Source organism: Ovis aries, chromosome 2, assembly GCF_016772045.2.
Source record: "Ovis aries strain OAR_USU_Benz2616 breed Rambouillet chromosome 2, ARS-UI_Ramb_v3.0, whole genome shotgun sequence".
NCBI lineage: Eukaryota > Metazoa > Chordata > Mammalia > Artiodactyla > Bovidae > Ovis > Ovis aries.
Window position 1 is genome coordinate 232,928,792 of NC_056055.1, and position 12,576 is coordinate 232,941,367.

At 39.5% G+C, this 12,576-nt stretch overlaps 1 protein-coding gene across 2 annotated transcripts in view; it reads left to right on the plus strand.

Moving 5' to 3' along the window:
* PSMD1 (proteasome 26S subunit, non-ATPase 1) overlaps nt 1-12,325 on the plus strand; it is an 82,749-nt gene extending 70,424 nt beyond the window's left edge. For both annotated transcript variants that reach the window (XM_015093596.4, XM_042244399.2), the window contains exons 20-25: nt 226-395; nt 2,039-2,131; nt 3,754-3,840; nt 4,408-4,554; nt 10,127-10,282; nt 12,122-12,325. In XM_015093596.4, coding sequence (XP_014949082.1) covers nt 226-395; nt 2,039-2,131; nt 3,754-3,840; nt 4,408-4,554; nt 10,127-10,273 — 644 coding nt within the window. In that variant the 3' untranslated portion in view covers nt 10,274-10,282; nt 12,122-12,325. The remainder of the gene's footprint in view (nt 1-225; nt 396-2,038; nt 2,132-3,753; nt 3,841-4,407; nt 4,555-10,126; nt 10,283-12,121) is intronic.
* Nucleotides 12,326-12,576: the final 251 nt, after the last annotated feature.

Here is a 12,576-nt window from a genome sequence, read left to right on the forward strand (position 1 = left end):
TGTGTCTGTGTGTGTGTGTAAGTGTAAAGAAGTTTTCGATTACCCTGAGTCCAGCATTTCCTTTTGGAGACCCTTCATAGATCATTGGCTAATTCCAGTGACTTCATATTGGATTTTATGAACTATACGCTCAAACTAATCACCAAATTCTTTTCTACTGCAGCACTTAGAAATTTTAGTTTGCTCTGCTAGATTTATGTTCGTGATTTCTCTCCTTTTCTGCAGGTGGACATAATGTCACGATCTCCTTGCAGTCCAGAACTGGACACACCCATATGCCTTCTGTGGTTGGCGTCCTTGTCTTTACCCAGTTCTGGTTCTGGTTTCCTCTTTCACACTTCCTGTCATTGGCTTATACCCCTACCTGTGTCATTGGCCTGAACAAAGACTTAAAGGTATGTCTGCAAGAGCTCAGTTTTATAGTATATCTTTACTATATCCTGTTCACCACCCACTCATGAAAATTTTAAAGATTAGTTGGCATCTTATTAATAAAATATTTTCCCCTCAGACTGAATCACCTTACTGAAAGGAGTGTGTTGGTGGAAGTTTTGAAAATTAAGTCTCTTTACTAACAGTGTAACCTTGGGTAAATGAGTTACGAAATGGTGAGACAGGGCAAAGGCTTTATAATCATTGATGAACTTTATTTAATATTGAAGGTCTTTGAGAGCCGTTGTAGGATTTCATGCAGATAAATGACATGGTGAGATTTGCAGTTTAGAAACATCATTCTGGTATCAGTGGAAATTTGTTTCAATGCTGTTGTAACAGTCTGGGCAAGGGAGACCTAAACTAAATCTTACTAAGAAAGGAAGGTTAGAGACAGGGATATGCTCCACTGTTATGTGATGCTAGACTGTTTGCTAAAGGAAAGGATTGTTACTAAAGGGAAAACAAGATAGGTGGATGTCCCTTTGGTAGTGACAAAACAGGACCAGGGAGGTGAGGAGCTGGGGCAGTCATAGAATGAAACTAGTCACATAAGGCAAAGACCTAAGGTGATGCATCCCCTGTCATCACACTATTTTGAGGGGGGACTGGGGGTGGGGGTCGTGGTTTCACTTGTGTCTTTCTCAGTCCTTTGGCCCAGTGATTCACTTTCTTGGTCTTCCATCCTCTCAGAGGCTTTCTGACCTTTAGATAACTCTTAACGTTTGGTTATCACTGTTGTTAAAACATTCTTTAAGTTTTCAGGGTGGAAAAATTTTAGGTAAAGAAAATGATGGGTAAAGATTGAGTGTTTCACTGGATTGATTTTTTTTCTTCTTCTTCAGTATAGCTATATAGCCAATTAATTGTCTTATAAGTGTTTCAGTATTAACTACTCGTGTATATATATATTGAGCAGTTTGCTCTCTTAGAGCAAGAATCTTTTGGTTTCCCAATCTCTAACATTGTAGTTAAACATACAGTGTAATCTTAGGGACTTGTTCCTTTGGCACACAGTTTTGTGATCTCTGTTCATTCCTTACAATGAAAGTGGGATGGAAAAGGCAACGTTGCTTGTCCTAGTAAATGGGGTGCTTATTACCATTCCCTATCAATGCAAATTGGGTAAATAGAGGAAAATTCAGACTAGAGAACTTTAAATCTGGTCACCAAGTAATACAAAGCCAACTTTTCCATTAGGCTCATGCTAGACTCTGTAGTGTAAGGAAGGGACATGGAAGTTAGGGGTGCAGATTAGATAATCAGATGACACTACAAAAAAGGTAACAGTTGATCTGATGCTCACACCATGACTGGGACTTAACCCTCTGAAGCAGGGTGCATGGTAAAATGAAAAATGGGCACAGAGCTTCAAGAAAGTATAGGGAACCACAGTAGTTCTGTAAAGCCCCTCACAACTAACTCAGTGAAAGAAGACAGATGCCTTTAAGGGAAGTGTGGTAACATAATTGAACAGCTGTGTGATTTAATGTGAATTGAAACTTCTGGCATCCCTTTGCATCTGTGTGCTTATTTTGGGTATAGAAACCTTAAACCTTGATTTTGATTATTTTAATAAAGGGGAGGAATTCTCTTATTTCTTCAGATGCCAAAAGTTCAATATAAATCAAACTGTAAACCATCAACATTTGCGTATCCTGCCCCTCTGGAAGTACCAAAAGAAAAAGAAAAGGAAAAGGTAGGTCTTTTGTTACTTTGAGCACCATTTATACCTATATAAGAGCCGCTTAGTGTTTTACTTGGGTTTGTTTTAAATACTGTTATGTTTTAAAGTGGGTATTTTTAAAGTAATACTTCTTACGGTCAAATCCAGCGTTACATAAGAGTATGGAGTGAAAGCCCTTTTCTCTCCTGGTCATCCAGGTCCCGTGTTTCAGGGGTCATAATTTGTGAATCCTCCAAATGTTTTTTCTGCACATGTCAGTACTTTTTATACCGCAAATCATGTTTTCTACATACTGTTCTGCATCTTACTGTTTTCATTTTAGCGGTTCTTTTAATGTGTATTGATCTCGTTTTTTCCAAAGCTGCAGAGCAATCCCTTTGTGTGTATATTGTTTACCAGTTCCTTGTGTGATAGACATTTAAGGTTATTTCTGATTTGTCACTGTTACAGAAGAGACTGGGATAGAGTTTTTATACATGTGTATTTGTGCACTTGTACAAGTATATCCGTAAGTTAGGATCTTACATGTAGAATTGCTTAATCAAAAGTAATGCAAATTGTTAATTTTTATAAGTATTAACTGAATTTCCTTTCAAAATGGATATAACCAATTTATAGTCCTCCCAATGAGTATAAAGGTATTCAGTTAAACTATGGTAAAATTGAGAGCTGTGCTTGTCCCTGTAGTTTTCTCAGTAAAATTATCCTTTATGACACTTCAGGTTTAGGGAAATGACTTTTTCTCTTAAGAGAATATTCCATATTAGCCAGTTGATTGTTTGCTATAAATGTTATGGTTAAGTAGGGATAATTATGTAATTGACGAAATTTCCAGGTGATAGGTGATAGTGTCCTTTGATAATAGCATCTTGTTCATCAGATGTGTATCTAATTCATCAGCTGTGCCCCCCAACACCTTTGAGTCTAAAACAAGGGCAGCTTTGCACAATTACTGCCTAGCCTTTCAAGGTCCCTGTTTCACCTCTGGTTTCAGTGAGACCCATCAAGGATGATAATTCCAGGTTAACCACTTAGCCACTGTGGGTTACCATTGTAGGGCATCTAGCCCAGTGAGAGAGCTTTACAACCAAGTTTGGAGAAAATTTTTGTTTTCCAGTGCTTTCCCTATAAAGTAAAAAAGGATGCGGTACCCAAATCTCTGTCTCAGAAACTTACCATAGCAAATTAATATCTAAGGTATACTACAGATTAAAAAAAAAAAATTTAGAGCTATATTGGACACAAGCCTCTAGCAACTAAAGATTTACCTGATGACTGTAACAGTGAGTTATCCTTATATTCCCAGATTATTTTGTTCTTTTTGATTCTTTACTACCAGGAAACAATAGCATTGTAGAACGGAATTCTTACTGGGCTTGTGCATTTGTGTGTAAGTGAAAGTGTTAGTTGCTCAATTGTTGTGACCTTATGGACTGTAGCCTGCCAGGCTTTTCTATCCATGGCATTCTCCAGGCAAGAATACTGGAGTGGGTTGTCAGTCTCTTCTCCAGAGGATCTTCCTGACCCAGGGATTGAACCTGGGTCTCCTGCATTGCAGGCAGATTCTTGACCCTCTGAAGTACTAGGGAAGCCCGTGTAAGTATTACAACAGTTTACTCTGTTCACTCCTCTAGGTTTCTACTGCTGTGTTATCTATAACTGCCAAGGCTAAAAAGAAGGAAAAAGAAAAGGAAAAAAAGGAAGAGGAGAAAATGGAAGTGGTGGGTATAACTTTCTGGTGATATGGGTTGATGTAGCTGTCTCTGTTATGGTCCAGATTCTTCCTTAGGTGAACATTGTTATACCTTGCTCTTGACTTCCTTTAAATAATTATCCTGTTCAAGCATGGAAACCCGTAAAATTTTAATTGAAAGAGACTTTAGAAATTAAACTCATTCATGGGAATAATAGTAGGGTACGAATCAAGAATGAGTTCTTGGAAGGAATGACAACTAAAATGGGTTTTGAAGGGCAGAGTATGATTTTCATCAGACAGTGCGGTGCTGGTAGGAGAAAGAAAAGCCCTTTCAGGCAAAGGCAACATCATTTATTTAAATATCTCTGCTAATGGAAAAACCTTCTTACCCTTTTCAATTAAGTTAAATATCACTCTCATCCCCAAGCAGTTATCATCTCTCTCTTCTGAGTCTGGCATCATTTTGGTTCTATTTCCATTATATCTAATCCTAACTACCTTTTGCACCTGATAGTTGCTCAGTAAATTTATTAAACAGTGCTGTAGAACAGAAGTGAATCTTTATGGGACTATATTTTTTTCCTCCCTGTAGGATGAGGCAGAGAAAAAGGAAGAAAAAGAGAAGAAAAAAGAACCTGAGCCAAACTTCCAGTTATTGGATAACCCAGCCCGAGTTATGCCTGCCCAGCTTAAGGTCCTAAGCATGCTGGAGACCTGTAGATACCAGCCTTTCAAACCCGTAAGTTACCAATGGCCCTTAGTTATATACCAGTAGGATATTAATCTATAAGGTAATGGAATCTTTATAGAGAAGGATAAATTGCCCAAATGTTGGAAACAGCTCTCTAGTACTAATAAATCTCTTAGCAAAAGCAAACATACCCTTCCATTCATACAGATTTGGATTCTTGACTTTTGTGTAACCATTCATCTACCAAAGGTTTACATCATAGAGTTACTAATACAGCATAGTGATTAGGACCATGGACTCTGGAGCTGGACATCTTGAGTTTAAATCCTGATTCTACCACTTCCAGCCTGTGTGAAATCCTTTCTCCATCAGTTTTCACTGCTATAAAATAAGAATTACCATCCCTAACTCACGAGAATGTGATTGAACAACGTAATATACAAGCGTATACAAGCTTGTATGTAAGCATATACAGTTAATACACAAGCACAAGAATGTTCTGTTTTACAGTTAGATAAGGATCTTCATGCCACCTAATTTATTCTAGGGCAGAAAGTTTCATGTTAGAAACAAATGCTGATCAGAAATTTGAGCATGATAATGTCTTTCTTTTTTGGGTTCTTATATCTTGCAAACTGGAGAACCGTTAGTAGACACACTTAGTAAATTCAAATCCTGGACCAAGCTGAAATGTCATAGATAAGATTTCTAGATCCTTCTGGAAAAGTAAACCCATTATTATCAGCTTGAAGGTGTTCCCTGCTGGTGGTGACAACTCTTACAATTGTGAGTCAGGGTCTTACCTGACTATAGATTATCAGGAAACAAGGGCAGAGGATAGAAGATAGCTATATTTAATGGAAGAGCTGGAACTGGGTGAAACTGAGTTTATATTGCAACTCTGCCATGCCTTAGCTGTGTGACTGAGACACCTCATTTAATTGCTTCCTGTTTGTTTCCTCATCTAATAATCGGAATGGTGATACTACCTACCACTCAGGAATATTGTTAAGATTAAATAGGTTGTTATGTGTGAAATACCTAAAACAATATCTATAGGTGGTAAATCCTCAGTAGCTATTACTTGGTTATGGTGACAAGTCATCAGACATCTGTGGGTAGCAGGCAGTAAGGCCAGGAAGGATAGAACAGTTTGAAGGTCTTCTCCCACCTCCTATTAATCTTGCATTCAGTTCAGTTCACTTCAGTCGCTCAGTCGTGTCTGACTCTTTGCGACCCCATGAATTGCAGCACGCCAGGCCTCCCTGTCTATCACCAACTCCAGGAGTTCACTCAAACTCACGGCCCTCGAGTCGGTGATGCCATCCAGCCATCTCATCCTCTGTCGTCCCCTTCTCCTCCTGCCCCCAATCCCTCCCAGCATCAGAGTCTTTTCCAATGAGTCAACTCTTCACATGAGGTGGCCAAAGTACTGGAGTTTCAGCTTCAGCATCATTCCTTCCAAAGAACACCCAGGACTGATCTCCTTTAGAATGGACTGGTTGGATCTCCTTGCAGTCCAAGGGACTCTCAAGAGTCTTCTCCAACACCACAGTTCAAAAGCATGAATTCTTTGGTGCTTAGCCTTCTTCACAGTCCAACTCTCACATCCATACATGACTGCTGGAAAAACCATAGCCTTGACTAGACGGACCTTAGTCGGCAAAGTAATGTCTCTGCTTTTGAATTTGTTATCTAGGTTGGTCATAAGTTTCCTTCCAAGGAGTAAGCGTCTTTTAATTTCATGGCTGCAGTCACCATCTGCAGTGATTTTGGAGCCCCCCAAAATAAAGTCTGACACTGTTTCCACTGTTTCCCCATCTATTTCCCATGAAGTGATGGGATCGGATGCCATGATCTTCGTTTTCTGAATGTTGAGCTTTAAGCCAACTTTTTCACTCTCCTCTTTGACTTTCATCAAGAGGCCTTTTAGTTCCTCTTCACTTTCTGCCATAAGGGTGGTGTCATCTGCGTATCTGAGGTTATTGATACTTCACCCGGCAATCTTGATTCCAGTTTGTGCTTCCTCCAGCCCAGAGTTTTTCATGATGTATTCTGCATATAGGTTAAATAAGCAGGGTGACAATATACAGCCTTGGCGTACTCCTTTTCCTATTTGGAACCAGTCTGTTGTTTCATGTCCAGTTCTAACTGTTGCTTCCTGATTGGGACCCAGTACTACTTGGCCTGTAATGTTGAATGAATTAATTGGTAGTACCACCAGTGGAGAAGGGAATGGCAACCCACTCCAGTATTCTTGCCTAGAGAATCCCATGCACAGAGGAGAGCCTAGTGGGCTACAGTCCGTGGGGTTGCAAAGAGTCGGACACAACTGAACGACTTTCACTCACTCACCAGTGGACACGTTATATTAGTCACTGTCTAATCTACAACCCACCTCACCTAAGTGACGTGTTTCTAGAAAATATATTCTAACAGCATACTTTCAAAACTGCTCTTGCCAAAACAGCTGTATTAGTGCACAACCAGTGAACACTTTAAGCACACACAAGACACCCAGTGATTTTGACAGTTACGAAGAACTAAAGACAGCAAAGTATATGCTCAGTGTCATGACACCATATGAGGAGGCTGGTTTGCCTCAGCTGGAACTTAAATGATTGTTAAAGCTTTGCTCAAATCGGAGGAAGCTGTAACAGTTGTTCACTTATGAGCCAAAATATATTTCCTATGTCTGTGCCTGGCTGGCTGTTGAAGGTAGGACCCCAGTCGTACACATAGCCCCTCAGCAAAGACTGAGAGACTTATTCCAAGTATTTAAGGAACTCCCTCACTAGTTATTAGCTGTCCGGTCAGATAACTGAGAGATTTCAGTGGTCACATACAACAAAAATACTTTCTAGAAAAGTCACAAAACATAACTCTTTTTTTAATGGGCAAAGGATTTGAATAGGCATTTCTCCAAAGAAGATTTACAAATGGCCAAAAGCACATGAAGACTCTCAACATCATTCATCGTAAGGGAAATGTAAATCAAAACCACAGAGAGATGCTTCATCATACCTACTAGTATACCTGTAATCAAAAAGACAGACAGTAAATTTTAGATTACAGTTAGCAAGGATGTAGGAAATTGGAGCCTCAGGCGGCACTGGTGTAGGAGTGCACAGTGTTGGTGCAGCCCCTATGGAAACCGATTTGACAGTTCCTTGAAAAATTAAACACAGGCGCATCATGTGACCCAGCAGTTCCACTCCTTGGTATATGCCCAAGAGAAAGAAAACCATGTCCACGCAAACACTTGTACACTGATGTTTCTATCAGCTTTACACATAATAGCCAAAAGGTATAAACAACTCAGATGTCCAACAAGTGGTGGGTGAATAAATAAAAATGATATGCACAATGGGATTTTATTCAGCCAAAAGAAATGACATAGTGATATATACTGCACCATGTTTGAACCTAAAAACATTATCCTAAATGAGAAAAGCCAGACACAAAAGACCACATGTTGTATGATTCTGTTTATTTGAGATGTCCAAAACAGACGAATCCATAGAAACAGAAGTTGTTTTAATGGTTACAAGGGCTGGAAGTAGGGAAAAATGAAGAATTACTGCTAATAGATACAGAATTTCTTTTAGATTAAACATTCATCAGAATATTCTCTTCAATTAGATAGTGGAAGTGGTTGCATGACTTTGTGAATATACTTTTTAAAAAAACCCCACTGAATTGTGTACTTAAAAGCGTTAATTTATATTATGTGAATTATATCTCAATTTTGGAAAAAAGACTGCCTCTGTGTGTTTGTGGTAAAGAAAAGAGTACCCCCTGACTCATCTCCTCTAGTACCATGCTGGCAGGGTCATCAGCTCCTTCCTCAGACTTTGCATTTAATCTTGAAAATGGGTTGTAGTCCTCCTATTTCCTGTCCATCTTAAAAGACGCCTTACAGAGAGTGTGGAGCTTTTGGCAGCAGGAGGTATCCCATTGCCTCCGTCTTCAGTTGTCACTAGCCTTCTCAGAACACAGGCTATCGTGTATCTTATTTTCTTACTAGAGAATGTGTGAGCTCTCTAACATATAAGGCATTAATAAACCTAGACCATGTAGGCATGGAAAGCTCTTCCTATATGTTGGTTATGCTGCAGGCTTTGGGCTGGAGCATTCCAGTTAAGCATGAAATAGTACTGTTACAACCCTAGAGCCAGTATTTCCAAAATGCAGGACGTCCTTTGCTGAATCTCCATTGGTCCTTTAGAGGTTCATACACACTTTTAGACCATGGAGTATTAAGATAGTGGCCAAGTAACTCTGTTCTTGGGTGAATATTGGTAGTCAAGTCAGGGACCATTCATAAAATGGCTTTTTTTCAAGAAAACTTTTTAAGGAAAGGGGTTATAGATTAATATGTATGGATATGTGTGTATTGAGACAGGGGAAGCAGTTTAGAAATTCATGCAGGCACACCAGTTTTATAGCATGGCAGAGCAGGGTTCTGATGGGTAAAAAATTAGATTAGGTTGAACTGCAGAGATGCTTATACATATGTGAATCATTTGACTAATGTGCTTGGGCTTCTTTTCCTTCCCAGTAATGTGCTTTGGTAGAAATGTGTTTTTTCCAGATGTGCCCTCCACTGTTGACTGATTTAATTACAGAGAGCAGCTTTCCATTTCCTTTGACACAGGCAAGCAAATAGAATAAGATTGGTACACCAGAGATGGGCGAACAGTTTGGTGCTTGAATTTACCCTTTGCTAATATGTTTGGGAGAGGGCTTAATAGAATTGCTTCTACATTCTACTTCCCTTTTATTTCCCATCTAGTTTTTCACTGTCTTGCATCACAATGATTTGTATATTAAAATGAAAAACACTCAGATATTTGTGATATTTATATTGTTCTGTCATTCTAAAATTTCTGGAGAAAAATACTCTTTTCATTTATAAATTGTCTTTTGTGTCCAAAATGATGCTTTTCACACAAATGATAAAAGGATCTATTAGATTGTGTGTCTTAAACTTTAGCATGCATAAAAATCACCTGAGGATCTTGTTAAAACACAGATTCAGAATTCTAAAGTAGGGCTAAGTTTTCTGCATTTCTGACAAGCTCTGACATGATAATGGTGCTACTGGCCCAGGACCACATGTTGAGTGGCACGGCATTAGACTGCCTCGTTGGATAGTAAACGTTTTCCTGCAGTCCAGCTGAGGCCAGTATAGTACTAGATAACGCTTCTTAAATCGGGATGCATCGTCCAGACAGAGCAACACCACGTGTTCCACCCTCCAGAGCCACTGGGTTAGATTTGCAGATACTCCTGTAGCCGACAGTTATCTTTATCCTTTGTTATGTACACTGGCAGTGCTGTCCACGGTCAGTACTCAGACTAACCTGAAGGAATAGATGAGGAAGATATTATTAGCCCCATCTTACAGTTGAACAGTTAAGTTACTGGTGTAGCATCACACAGGGACAAATGCCAAGTTTCCTGACTGTCATCTAGGAGAGTGTAGTTCCAGTTTTCTACTTCCAAATCATTCTCATTCTCTTGGGGTACCATTTAACAAGTAAGCACTCAAGATTGTGGAGCATTCTGGAAATACGAGTGGAGCTTGAGCATCTTCATTCCTTGCTCTGTTTAATAGCTGTCCATTGGAGGCATCATCATTCTGAAGGATACCAGTGAAGACGTTGAAGAGCTGGTGGAACCCGTGGCAGCTCATGGCCCAAAAATTGAGGAGGAAGAACAGGAGCCAGAACCCCCAGAACCATTTGAGTATATTGATGACTAAGGACCAGAGGTGCGTGTGGAGCAAAATTGTGTACTGCGAGAAGTCTCTCTCTCGTTCTTCACAAATGATTTTACAAGGATCTGGTCTCACTTTCCCCTTCTGTTCTTAATCCCTATTTATGTAATGACATTAAAACTTCTTTATTTAACTTCTTCCTGAATATGTAACCACCAATTCCTTTTTCTTTTTTTCTTGATTCTCTCCCCTAGTCTAGTGTTCTGCCAGTTCTATTCAAAGTGGCTGGTCTGCAAACTGTTTTCATAGGTCCCTGAGGAAGGGGCTTGCTCCAGCATGTAACTCAGTTCTTCACTCATCAAAAAACCTTGCTATCCCCTAACCCCCCCAAAAATCAGCTGAACTGACTGGCCGCTCAGTAATGGAGTTGATTTCCATTCTGATGTAAGCTCCTTCTTGTGGATCAGTTATAGTTTGTGGACTGGCACTGTTCTGTGGATCCCACTTTGAGTAGCACAGGTCTGAATTTCTCATGATTCTTCTCTCTTTCCTTTGGTAATACTTCTGGCTGTAAAAGCCTTACTATTCATTTATTCAGTGAAGTTACTGAACATCTAATATGTATAAGACAATAGTGCTTATAGGTACTTATGGTCAGTTAGACTGTAAACAAAGCTTTGTCCAGTTGAAAAAGATAATTATTATGCCAGTTTCCTAACCATGTTGAAGGGGATTTTTAGGTGCAAAGACTGTAATTTCACAAAATTATCATTCTACTCCTCTATTTCTTTTTCAAGTGGGTGTTACATGTTTGAAGATGCAATTCCCTGGTGGCTCAGATGATAAAAAATCCACGCATAGTGCAGAAAACCTGGGTTCAGTCCCTGGGTTGGGAAGATACCCTGGAGGAGGGCATGGCAACCCACTCCAGTGTTCTTGCCTGGAGAATCCCCATGGGCAGAGGAGCCTAGAGGGCTACAGTTCATGGGGTCACAAAGAGTCTGACACGACTGAGCAGCTAAGCACACACAAACTGTATAATCAAAGTTCTCTAATCCCACCGTAGGACAAATAGGTTGTAAAACAAACATGAATTGTACTCTTCAAAGAAGATTAGAATAGTATCATTATGACAAAGGAAAAATACATTTTAAATGTCATATTGCAGATCTAGCTCCATAAGTAACAATTAATTAAAGCTTTCTCAGATAAATAATTAAGGCAGAAACCCTGCTCTTAGTAGAAACATATAGTCAGACCCCTAAGAGACAATTTGCAGATTTATAACCTCCCTTCCTGCTTTTGAAAATTACCTTTCAGCTCTTAATGGTTTCCTAAGCTTTACCCAACCAGCACACGGCAGTATTAATACCCTGAGCTCTCAGTTTGTGTGCAGAACTGAGCTTACATTAGCCCCTGGCAGCCTTTCACAATCCCCTACTGAAAACCTCCCAATTAAGTCTTTCAGAGCTGTGAGCTACCAGATGGTGTAGACGTTTTCAGTTGGAAATTGGATTCTTGTTAGTTTTTAAAAGGGGAAAACATTCAGTCTAATAAGAATTTGAAAGCTGTATTGTGTCTTAGCAAACTGGCATATTAGGACTGTATCAGCAGGGTTAGGGGCTCGTTTTCTTTTGTTTTGTTTTGTTTTGTTATGTCTTGGCTGCACGAGGCCACATGCCGGATCCTAGTTCCCAGACCAGGGATCCCAAATTTGTGCACCCTGTGGTGGAAGTGTGACGTCTTAACCATTGGACTGCCAGGAAAGTCCCTAGGGGCTAGCTTTAAACTTCAACATCTAATGTCTTTGGGGTTTTTTGTTTTTGTTTTTGTTTTTAAATGTTTTTTTAAATTAAGAGTAACCCTAGCTTCTCCCTCTCCCCGCTACCCCAGGATCTTATTGCTCACCTGAAGAAGATTGTCCAGGCTCGTATTGGAAATGCCTGTGAGGAAATTTATGCTGAGACCTGCTATTCACTGCATGTATCATTGCCTCTGTGCTGACCTTGTCTGCAAGTCTTTGGTTGAAGAGATGGTATATGACTAGTGTTCTCTTTCACACAACTTGGTTTTCAAATAAATATATTAAGATCTTCAGATGGACAAGGACTTCTTGTTTGTTTTTCAGCCTGGATTGTAAATAAATGGATCAAATACTATTCTCCCCACCATGAAACCCCTGAACCCAAAGAGCTGAATCTGATTCCTGGGGTGAATAGGCATGACTTTAATATCAGTGAAGCAGTTAAACTATTTTATAAATTATTTGAAAAATAATGGGAAAAAAATAAAAACAACCACCTTTGTTTATTCAGTTCAGTTCATTTCAGTCACTCAGTCGTGTCCAA